Below are 12,858 nucleotides of genomic sequence, written 5' to 3'. Positions count from 1 at the left end.
TTAAAGTAAAACTAAATCATTAAACAATTAAATAATGAATATTAAATACTAAATAGTAAACTGTAAAATACTAAATGTTAAATTGCAATAAATTTACGTTAAAGATTTCTCTAGCAGGTTTCCAAAAACCATCATCATCAAATATGCAATCCACCACATCTACCCTTGTAGTGGTCGTAGAATGGGAAGATGAAATCCACTCCCGCCTAACAAACATGCTCCTTATATTGTCCCTTGATGTCAACAAGGATCGCAATGTGATAAAATTCGAGGCAAACCTCGTGATGCCTAGTCGAGCTAACTCCTTGCCTCCTGTGTACTTCCTCATTGTGTTAAGGACAAATGAATGATTATAAATAAACTTGCATATATTTTTTGCCCTTTCGACACATGACTTGACATATTCAAGCTTTGCCAATTTCCTCCAACATGAGGTCAATGCAGTGTGCCGCACAAGGGGACCAAAATACGGTGGGGTGCCTCTCCATGAAAAGTTTACTTATAACAATTTTAAGTTAATTAGAAATTCAAATTTCAAACATATTAGAACTTAGGAAACTTAGAATTATAAAGAGTTCAAAATTTAACAAAAAATGCATAATACACTAACATGCAAAAAAAAATCAGCACTTACCTTTTGCAAATGAGTTGAGGAGTGTTGATATTGACTCCTCAATGCTCCCAATGCAATTTATGGCCTCCCCAAATGGACTTCTGATCTCTTTGGTGTTCTTCCTTCTTGCCAGTTGGAAACTTGTGGTTTTTCTTTTCTCTTCTTCTCTCTCACTTTTCCTCTCTTCTACTCATGCTTAACAATTAGAAGGCCCTTTAGGGTTAAACAAAGAGGAAAGGCTAAAAAGAAAAGAAATAAAATATGTATTTAAAAAAAAAAATTCATTGCAACTTATTGGGTTGCCGCGGCCGAGTCACGTAGAGATTTATGCGATTTTTGGCATGAATCGCCTGAATCGGCGATTCAGGCCAAAAAATCGCCGACTGCGATACATGATGCAAAAAAATTTGGTTTGGCTGAATCTTATTGCGATTCATGCAATTCACGCGATTTTATGGCGATTTTCGGAACTATGCATTGGAGCATCTTTTTCCTTCATTTTTGGCACTTAATCTTCATGTAAGTAGACTCTTTCTTTTTTGCTTTAAATTCATGCTTGTCTTTCTAATTTTATGCATGAAATTACTTGATGGTTGCCATTTGTGAAAATCTTTGCCATAGAAAGTGCATTTTTCCTTTAAATATGAACTTTTTATTCATTTTCATGTTTTTAGTTCTTTCCCAAGTCCCAATTTGGAATTTGAGTTTTGAAGTGCATTCCATCTTGGCATGTTTGAGTTATTTTTCAAAGGTACGTTGTTTCTTTTGTGTCTTGTGTTTTGTGCTTGCTTGGCGGTTTTCTCCACTTGGAGAAATTACAAGCTCTTTCCCAAGAACTTGTTTTTGCTTCATTACATGCGAAAGCATCGTCATATTCCACTTTCCATTTCCATGTCACAATACTTCATCTCTCACTCAACGAAATGCGATTACATGTTTTTCATCTCATTCGCCATCCGCATATGCATGTAATCCCATTTTCCACTTCCACTTTCACCCATCTCACTTTTTGCTTCCATTTGCATGACACGATTACACGAAATGTCTTACGTGTAATTGCATAAAAAGGTTCGATTTTGATTAAAAGTCAGATTTTGGAAAGTCAAAAAGATGTCATTTTCACATCCCATGTACTTTGACTTCTCCTTTTCACCAAAAGTGACTATAAAACTCATTATCTCACTTCCATTTTCCATTTCTATCCCTTCATATGCGTTTGCGCTTTTTTGAGCAAATACATGTTTCCGCATCTTTTCATGCTTTCCATCTTGACCATAATTCACACATACATGTGAAGTGTATTCTTCACCCGCATTCGCATCTCATTTCACCTTCCACGTCCCGTTACATGTTGCATTTACATGTACTCATTTTTCATGCAATAATGCCTTGAAAACGCTAAGTCACATTTTGGAAATTGGTAACACCTTGAAAACGCTAAGTCATGAGTAAGTGGATTCTTTCTTGAAAGATAAGAAGAAAGGATATTGGTAACACCCATTTTATAAAAATCTCTCGACTTCTTGCTTACCTTGAGTTGATCCAAAGAAGGGTGAGAAGAGGGAGTCTTCCCTTTAAGGTAGGAGAGACTCTGTCTCACACGCTGTGGCTGGTCATCCTATTTTGCGACTAGAATTTTACCCAAAACTGTTGGTTGCAAAATATCCACCCAACAATGCCCTCTTTTTTCTATTTTCTTCTACCTTTTCTCAAGTCTTTTTGCATTCCTCCTGGGATTTCTAAGGTCTATCCTCTCTTCTCTTTAGGAATAGGTCAACCCGAGGTCAACCTAGTCCAGAAGAGGTCAACCATGGTCAAACCTTTTTTCCCAGTAATTGCAAGGTTCGGGGCGCAAAAGTCTTGGGGTTCCAAATTATTAACTCTCGCTCTTGAGTCGGTTATAGCCATCTCAATCAATTATATTGAGGAAGACTTGCACAAAAAACCACAGGACCATCTCTATTCATTCATCAATATAAACCATGATATCCACCATCCCACCAGTATTACTACTCAAACTAGGCACAAGGAAGTCACTCTCAATCACATCATTGGTATTCACTCATAAGAGCCATTGGAATTACTATAAATTTACCATAATTACTCTCCTTGGTGAATCAAGGCACCATTATAAATAAGCTAAATCTCACCACAATGCTATACTTCCACCATAAAACATAATCATAATTTAAAGATACATTTGTATGAAGAACTAGGACAAAAGATTCAAGACACTAAAAAAGGTGCATTCTTTTGTGATAAAGGAAAATTATGGCATCAAAGTCACAATCTAGATCACACTCTTGGGTGCTACAAGGCGTATAAGGAATTCAAGCAGGGGTTTCATATCCCTGAAGGACTTCATTAAGACATGCAACAACCAAGTGTCGAATTGAAGTAAACGCAAGGATTAAAACATCTTTGAAGGTCAGTATACTAAAAGAACCCAAATCATATGCATATGACAAGATGAATATACATATGGCTATTTATAAGGATTAGGATGAGTAGAATCTCCCCTAGAATCTCCCTAAGGTCTTATCGAAAGGTCTAGTTGTGAGGAGACGACACTTAGTGGAGAGTTGGTCTATATTAGAGCCCTAGGAAGCACTACCTTAGGAACTAATTGTCTGATCACAACCTCTCTTTAAGATGGGTATTAAAAGGGAAGTAGGATTTCTCTTAATTTTGTACATAAACCACTAATATCTTATTTCTATTATCTTTGAGTACTAACATATGTTGTAGGTGTATTAGTCAGGGAATTTTTGAATTCCACCAAAAGATTGAGAGATATTACACATCGTGGCCTCAAAAAATCCAAACGTAGGCTCCTTAGGCTGAAACGTAGACCCCTACCAATGGTCAGAGGCGTCCAATAATTGAATGCGTGCCTCTGTCATGTCCTCATTTTAAGATATAATTTTAATAATAATTAAATAAATAATGATAATAAAATCATATTCAAGTATAGAAAAAAAGAAATAAAAATTACATACATAATATATTATCAATAAAATAATATTTAGTATAATATTTAAAACAATTAATTAATAATAAATTTACAATAAATAAATAAAATTAAATACAAGAGAATATTGTAGAAAGTATGCTATCTTTCTTAGTAAGATTTAATAATAAAAGATAATAAATATGAAATAGATAAGTAAATAAATAATATAATATAAATTAACTAAATCTAATAAAAAGTCAAGAGATGTAATAAAAAAATGTGACTCATTAAAATTAATGTATAATAGGGAGGAGAAGAGAAGAGTTAAAGAAGGATTATTAGAAGAGGAATGAGAAGAAAACAAGTGATGTTTTTTCAAATATTTCCAATGATGAAAGGATGTGACTCTTTGAAAGGCTTGTAATTATGAATGGTTGTGACTCTTCAAAAATATTTTAACTATGAAGAGTTGTGACTTTTCAAAAGGGTTTTGATTATGAAGTGTTGTGACTTTTCAAAGAACTTTGATTATGAAGTGTTATCACTTTTCCAAAAGATTGTGATTATGAAGGGTTGTGACTTTTGAAAAGGATTGTGATTATGAAGGTTTGCAACTCTTTGAAAAGGACACGGATGATAAATAAAATATGAGAGGATTAAGAAACAGCTATGCCTAAGAGAGTTGAACTACATCAGAATAGAGAAAGTAAAGAAACTAAACTAATATATATTGAATGTTGAGAATTGAAGTAATATATATTCTATGAAGGATTATAAAATGAAAAACTAAAGGGAACTAGAGGCATGTTCATTTGATATGTTTATTTCATAAATAAATATGAATCATTTGGTAGATAAAATTATCAAGATCGAGGATTGAGATGAGAACTTTATAGTTCTCATAGAGGTCGAGTAAGGACTTGTTAGAGGGTATTCATTAGAATGTTGAGTTTCTTTTGAGAAAACTCAAAGATTAGAGGACATTCTTGATTGAATGTCGAGATTCCGAATTGGAACCTAGAGAGAGATTTGTAGAGTCTCTTAGAGACAATATAAATTATAGTGGTCAGACATATGCATATGTCAGAGATAAGAGACTTGGTTAGAGGTGGGATCTCGACCAATTAGTGTTACCAGAGATCCCAAAGAGGCCTAAGGAAGATGTTCTTTATATGATAATTACCTAATCAAGATACAATTCCCACCAGAGGGTTAGGTGGTTTGAGAAGGATATCTTGTGAAGGAGTAGGAAGGGTAGTATGCGTAAAATTTAGATTAATATTTACTTAATCCAATATTTTTAATGTGTTTCACATACAATTTTTCTATATTATATAGATGAATGGTTGCAGGTTACAACATTCATATTTAATCCAAAAGAGGGTACATTATAGCCTCCATTGTGATGTCCCTTGTCTGTTAGAGCTATCTTAATTACAAGAAATGTCTTTCTAACCAAACTTGTACCCAATTCTTTTATTGATAAATATTCATCTTAAATCTGCTTTAAATAATAGATAGCCTATTCTTATATGATATAATCTATAATGAGGGTTTCTCAAGGTGACCAATCAGATTTGATAATTCATTAATGTAAACATATAGTAGCTGAGCTTTCTTCCTAAGTTATATAATTGGTGTTGTCCTTCTCATGTCGTATTCCTCTCTCTATATCCTCTACCACAATGGTGTTAGTTCTCTCATATGAATTTTATAATATATTATGACCATGGTAGCATAACTAGTTTAAAGCTCAATATTTGCATATATTGTATATACAAGGTTGATGATTATCGAGCAACCTTTAAAACAGTACTACTTGATTAAACTTTTCTTCGCTTGATGGTATATGCCTTCACTATATAAATGTTTCTGATCAAATCTGATGTTCTTTCTCCTTTAATGGTTTGTACATCAATACTTTATTGCCATTTTCAATTTTAACTGACGTTCTTCCATTCTCTATATTAATGTGTGTTCTTATGTTTCCTATTTCAGCTCACTTGAAAATGATTGCTATGATATATGGTGTATTATCCTTAGTCCACACTGACCTCTTTTGGTTTAATCTCTCCTTTCACTGTCATATCGCTACTTTGTAGTTATTGTTTCACTATTCACTTATATCATATAATCTGCGATCAATGCATATAGACTTCTATCTTTACTGCGTTCTCATAGTGCCAACGGTGATCCTCATATATAGACTGTGATGAATATTTGATAGACTGTCAATTGCTTCCCTGTTCCATTGTCATGCTCTAGACTTGCTGCTTGGATATTGATCCTTATACTCCCCCTTCATTGGCTGAATGTTCTGTATACAATGTTTGATATACTAAGTCTATCTATTGTATTTCTGTCTAGAGGTAATCACCAGTTGATTATTATCAGGATGTAGTTGAGTTTGAGCCCCCCTTCACTTCATTGCTGATGAACAAAGATATATATGTCTTCATGTGGTCCTTCATTCAAGGTATTCATTGACTCTAAAGATCTTCCACGGGTTGTTTTCTGTGTACCATAAATTTATGATTGTGCATCATCTTCTTGTTTCGTCATTCCCCATTTCACCTCTGTACAGGCTGCCACTTGTCGCTGTATTCTGTTATATCCTTCGATTTCCTCCTGTTGTATACTCTTCTCCTGTCTCATATATTTCAGGCTCCTTAGGCTGAAACGTGGACCCCTAGCAATAGTCTCAGGCCTCCAATAGTTGACTATAGGCTTCCAATAATTGAACGCAGCCCTCTAGAAAACTAATGCAGGCCTTCAAGATTAAACACAGGTCTGCAAACTTGGACGTGGCCCTTAGTAATGAATCAATTGTCCAGCAAATACAGTGCGAACAGTAGGGGGACTGTAGAATTTTTGCATAGATTTATTCTCTCAAATGGACACTCAAATTCAAAAGTAAAACCTCAATCACAACTCCAAGTTTCCAAACTCTTCAGCATACAAATTGTTTCCCAGCCACAATGAACATTGCAAGGGAAGACACCATGAAATTATATTACAAAACTAAGATCAAATCTGGTATAAGTCAGCAGCAGACAAAATGCACAGCTCGGAAACCCTCTCAAGAGACAATGAAAATCAATTAATCAATTGGATGATCAATTCTCATTGTGGGAGCCATATTTATAATCTCCATTGTGCAACTTGGCTTCGACTACACACCTTTCACATAAAAGCCTTTTTGCTTTATTCTTAGACACAATATAATTTACTAATTTCCTTTTGGCTCCCCAAAATGACGTTTTCAATTATATCATGACATTCTGATATGAGAGGTCATTGTTTCTTGTGCCCAAGATTTAAAACTGTTCAACCCGGTTCAAACAAGCTATGACACTAAAGTGGCCAACACACAATACTAGCGAAAATAACAACCTAGACATATTTAGTTGAATAATAATTCATCCGTCTTGCAAAAATGACTGAAGAAGCATCAGAATCGAAATCTAACAACATGAGAGTGGTCTTGATGAAGGAAAATGATTAGTGAACCTGATAGGGTGACTTACTAAAAATAGACGCTCCCTCCAAGATTCTTGGAGCCCAGACCAGAAGCTAGAAATAATAATAAAAATTGAGAGCATTACTCAACTCTTCTAACTCAATTGAGCTCATCAGAACCAAAATTTGACTTGCTATAAATAGTAAATCCCTCAAAACGGAGCCAAAACTCACCATAATTCACTAGAAAGCCTAATAACTCCACAACTGAGACCCTTAAATCCCACTATCAGCTCACGAGGGTCACGGTGACGAACTGACCAAACCACCTACAAGAACCTGCTCAAAATGGGGACATTACAACAAAATTGGAAAGGGGCTTTTAGTTCTCACTACGTCCAGGTCCCACATGTATCCTAATTTGGTGTGCCTTTAATCATATCATAATTGGCAAAACCCAAGAACTTGTTTCTACTTACAAAAATTATGCTTGACTCCAGCATCTTCCCAACTTGTGCTTAAATTCATGTAGCATAATTCTTATTCATTTTGCAGGGTCTTATTCTCACTAGTTGTGCACTAGACACAATATTAATTTTGTGTACATAGAGTTTCAATGGTATACCTTAAGGTCCCTGTACATCCAAGCAAAATATCTTCATACTCCATGAATATCTTGAATGTTGCTGCTGGCAATATGGGGTCCAAATCGTCATTGACCAAGAACATTCTCAAGTTTTCTTCCTTGCCCATATTGACCTTACTCAAACTTTGCTCGTAGTAATTTTATTTTGTTATCTCTTTTGAAGTAGCGAGCCAGTGTATCATATACTTGTGTTACACTCTTCTTGCATTCTTCACACTCTTGAGAACACGTGTTACATGTCATTCTTTAGTGGTCTTCTTCAATTTTCCCAATCAATAGTATGTTATGTTTGTGGTGAAAGACTTCATAGGCTTCCATCTTCTAGTGGAACAACTCATTCAAGAAACTTGTCCCATCTTCATACCATTCTCTATATTAGACATCCCTCATCATTTGGTTCCATGGAACTTCATTCTTTATACATTCTCAACTTTGTTTGTTGACTCCTACTTAGACTATTCCATCACTTTGCCTCTTGCTTAATTTCCTTAGGTTGATGGCAATCAACCATGTCCTCCTAATCAATGCACCATGCACCTTTCTTTGGAATTGAATGACTAGAAAGTCCAAGAGGAAATTTTGTGTCCTAACTATTACCTTCTTCACTATCAACATGACCAAAGGCTTGATACTGTGCTAGTTGACACCCACCAAATGGAATGTCAGTGGCCGAAGAGTTCATTTTACAAGGCATTTCTAAGCGATGGCAGCACATTGACTCCTGAGGGATATATTGACTATGTTGTTCGTCAAGTTTGTCACCATTATTTTCATCTTGATAATGATTGACTTTGTATTGATGCTCATTGTCAGCTACTTAAGACCGGAAGTCCATTTGCCTTTAATTGGTGTTTAGTGTTGATTCTTCCTATGGATTGTATTGTTTCTCCACTATGTGTTACCTGTCGTGTTTGTTGTTGTGTGAAAAGATCAACCTATTAACAACCGATACAACCACATGACTTATAGAACACAGGAGACAATTAAGTCACATTGTGAATCCTCGAGGGAAATATTGGCGGTTAGTCCAACAATCCCTTCTCAGCATTACTAGAGGAGATTCAAACTTGTGACCAAGCTCTGATTCCAATTGTTTGCCATTGTGCGAAAAGATTGACATGTTAAGACCCGATACAACTACATGGCTTATAGAACATAGGAGGCGGTTAAGCCATGTCGCAGATCCTGAAAAGGAATGTTGGCAGTTAGTCAAACATTATATTGGTGATTGCTACATTTGATTGGAAAAATGTGTGCATAAGGTGTGCCACTTTTGCTGGTATTGTTGTTTGGAATATTTGTTTGTTTACTATGTCCGTTGCTCACTCTGGCCATATTAAAGTACTTGCATCTTCATTGGAGATTCTTCTATCATTTCCCTCCCCAGATCTAGGCCTAGGCTTCCCCATTCTTGAGACTCATCCCCACAATGGCCCATCTCTTCATCCTAAGACTTCTTGCAATATAGCTTATTTTGTATATTTTATACATTTCTATAGGTTGTGAGTTCTTCAATTCAGAGGAATTGGAGCACACATTATTTTATTTGCTTGATAAAATGCAACCTATTGGGTGCAAATGAACTGGAGGAATTGATTGGTATTTTCGCACTCCAATTTGCACCACTTGTCACATAAGAAGCTTAATTACAATGAGGGTGTAATGAGGAATTGCAATCTAATTGTTCAGTGTGTTGACTTAGATGATATTATTGCACAACTTGTGGACATCTCAATAGCTGAGGCAGCTTCTACATGATGCGGTTAGTAGAAGTGAAATCGTAATTCATTAAAAGTCAAATGAAGTTGAATCAATTTTGACTTTGATGTTCTAAAAGTAATACAATGATAATTGATATTGATTGTAATTGTCATTGTTTATTGGTGTTTGAAAAGTTATTAAATTATGAATTTATGAGTTTTGTTTTTCCAATTATGAGGTATATAAATATTTTGTTTATCGACAATTATGATTTTTACTGTTTTTTTTTTATATACTTGAAATTATAAATTTAACTTAGGCTATGAATCCAATGTGGATTAATAATTATCTTTGTTATCCAAATCAAATTAACTCCCGAATTCTCCTGTGCTTTGGCCTTTTGTCCATGTAATGGTGCAAATGTTGGCTGCATTTATTATTAATATTACTCTTCTACCTTGTCTGCAGAGCAGCAATAGAAAAAGATCCAGAAATGTCAGAACCTTATACTGCAATGGGCATAATCCAACTCAAGAAAAAGTTATGTGATGAAGCTGTTAAACAATTTGAGCTTGCTATTACCAAGGTGTGTGCATATGATTAAATAGATTGTCTTCTGGGTATGGTCTTAAGTATTGTACTACCTTGCAATGTCAGATTTTAAGGTTCACTGATGATATTTATTACATCAATGAAATTGCCAGAAATAGTTCTGAATATAAACAGGGTCTAACAAGTTGTACAGTGATTTAAAACCTGTCAAATACAGTCATTACTTATATATTACAGATTTTTTAGTCTTATAACCATTTGTATTTTTATTTCAGACTACAAATAATGATGTTTCAGTTGTTGCACATCTATATGCTGCTACTGCACTTCTATCTCAGGTAGAGCCCAGAGGACTGCTTATTTTAGTTTTGGAGCAATAGAAATGACTTCACTTTCATTTCAAGTATCAATTAATTATACATAAGATTGTTTGCCCTCATAATGTTCCTCTATTTTATATTTGTGATTAATATGGTACGTAAGCTTTGAGTTTGTTTTTTACAGTCTTAAAATATGCTTATCTTGTCTTGCTCGACATATGTGTAAACTTCCTGAAGCTGTCTTCAACAAATTCTCCCATACATTGCAGATTAAGACGATACACGAAAATACTTCAACGCTTGATTTAGCAATGAAGAGGAATTAACAAACTTGATATCGATTATATTCTACTCCACTTGAAGTACCATAAGTTGGATTTTTTCAGAAGGCCTCAAGAAAGTGCTGCTAGTGGTTGCAAGGTAAGTGAAAGATGGATGTGTCAAGAAGGCTTTAAAAATGCTCCACACATGAACATAACTGGTAAGTGTAAAAACCAGCTTCAACAACCTTGTCAGCACCCTCCTTGCCTGTGATAAAGTGGAAGCTTGGAGCAGGGTATGGACATCCATAAGAGCGTAATAAAGGCGGAGATTGGAAAATGTGATAATCAGATATGATCTGAAATATATACATGAAAAAAAATGGTGGAATGTTATGTCTCCAAGTTTAATTTAACAATTTAATTAATTAATTGGTCCCTGAAATAAAATAAAATAAGAAAGGGCCTTTAATTAATTGATAAATGTTGGACCCAAATTAATAAAATGACAATAATTTATAATGTCGGCCTATTGTAAATTTCTAGATGCTTCCTGGAGGCCTTTATAAGGAGACAGCTGGGTATTGTAATCATCATGGATTAGATTTGATTCTTATTTTTATTCCCGGAGGTTGAAGGCTGAGGGATCATTGTGTACAGCTTCAGAAGTGGAAGATCCTCCATACTTTGCCTATTGGAGTTTCTGTGGTTTAGTGCCACCCTATATGTTGTTGGAGATATCATTTGGATATCTCACAGTGTGCCAGATTTGTTATTTGTCGTCATTTGGCGGCTGCTTGTATCTTCTTGGATTTTGTCCAATGCACAAATGCAATCAAGTACTATCATTTGGAGACTAATATACTTGTGTTGCTGGCGTCTTGGCGACTATTTGGAATTCCAATTTGTGTGGGTGTTCATTAATCCATATCAAGCATTTCACATCTATATGATAAATGTGTATCATTTGCTCTCGGTAAATAAGGCAACATACCTTTGCTCTACACCTTCACCATCTCTCCTTTGTACACCTACCTCTCTCCATTGTACAAACTTCTCTCTTCCGCTAGCCTGCCCACCGTATTGTATGCACACTGTACCAATCAACATCCCTCCACACCTCCGTAAGTTCTAGTTTTCTCTCTCTGCATTGTGCGCCTCTTTTTCTTTACACTACTTGTCTTTGTATGGTTCCAGCAAGCTTCCCTCTTACTCCCATCGTACGTCATCAGTGCAATTGATTTTCAGAGCATTGGTGTCTGTATTGGAAAGGTACATCACATGGAAGTACTAACAAATAACATGATCTTTTAGGCGGGATGCCTCAAAGAGATTTTTTCTCATGTAACATAATGATTGCAAGCTTTTGTACAGAAAATGGATTTGATAAAGGAAGGCTTCAAAACTCTCAAGAAAACGAAAACAGTGGGCAGTATGCCATATTATTTACCAATGTTGACTTGGCCTGTGCCAAATTGGGAGCCTCGTAAGGTTATGGACACGTAGAGAGACTAATGGTAGAGGGTGTTTTGTGAAATATAATAAATAGAAATGCTTTGGTAGACATGCAGACAAACTATGGGATAATATGTATTGCACCTAAATTGTTTGGATGAACACCTCGACCTCTACTATCTAACCCACAACATCTTCTGGCCTTACTATGTTCCTTCCATATCCAAATTCTCTGCCCTCGCTTTGTCGATGTGAGAGTGTTTAACACTATTATAACATTTTATCTCTAAACTGCACTGTAAAGATCTGATAAGGCATGAGTTTTAAACTTTTTCATACTATTTCAAATTCGTTTGAGGTGATCCTTTCCAATTCATACAGGTACATCTAGTTCACAATGGTTCATCAAAGTTCACACTAGTTCAATAGGGTTTAGTCAGGTTCAATATGTTTCAAAATGGTTCAGCTTGATCCATGCAGGCTCATTGGTGTTCAATCAATTTGAAGAGTTGGATGGGTTGATGGTCTAGTTTTTGTTGAGTAACAAGGATCGCTTTTGCAAATGTAATAACATTGCCATCATATTGATGTGTTCTAAATACAAATTTGTTTGATTTATAAATATAAGAGGAGACACGTCTCTATGGTTAATCATCATTAAATAATATATTAACAATAACATATATCTAAAACTATATCTATATATTATATATTATATATAATAAAATATATCATAATATATATTATATATTATAATATATATAAGTAGATATAACTATATTTTTAAAATGATGATTTACTAATAACCATAAAAGATTTATCTCTAGGTCCATTCAATCTGATCGAAGCTACAGCCTTAACACTCCCTCTTAGCCAGGGAGGATTGTTGTAAAACACAT

General features: G+C 34.9%; 1 protein-coding gene across 3 annotated transcripts in view; it reads left to right on the top strand.

Annotated features, from left to right (window-relative positions):
- LOC149540847 (ALBINO3-like protein 2, chloroplastic) overlaps positions 1–12,858 on the top strand; it is a 288,924-nt gene that overhangs the window by 215,919 nt on the left and 60,147 nt on the right. For all 3 annotated transcript variants that reach the window (XM_089801913.1, XM_089801912.1, XM_089801911.1), the window contains 2 exons: positions 9,841–9,958; positions 10,200–10,262. In XM_089801913.1, the coding sequence (XP_089658039.1) occupies positions 9,841–9,958; positions 10,200–10,262 (181 nt within the window). The remainder of the gene's footprint in view (positions 1–9,840; positions 9,959–10,199; positions 10,263–12,858) is intronic.

Source organism: Cupressus sempervirens, chromosome 9, assembly GCF_028749045.1.
Source record: "Cupressus sempervirens isolate cs-2001-9-10 chromosome 9, ASM2874904v1, whole genome shotgun sequence".
NCBI lineage: Eukaryota > Viridiplantae > Streptophyta > Pinopsida > Cupressales > Cupressaceae > Cupressus > Cupressus sempervirens.
The sequence above is the reverse complement of the archived record's forward strand: the minus strand, read 5'-3'. Positions and strand labels throughout refer to the sequence as shown.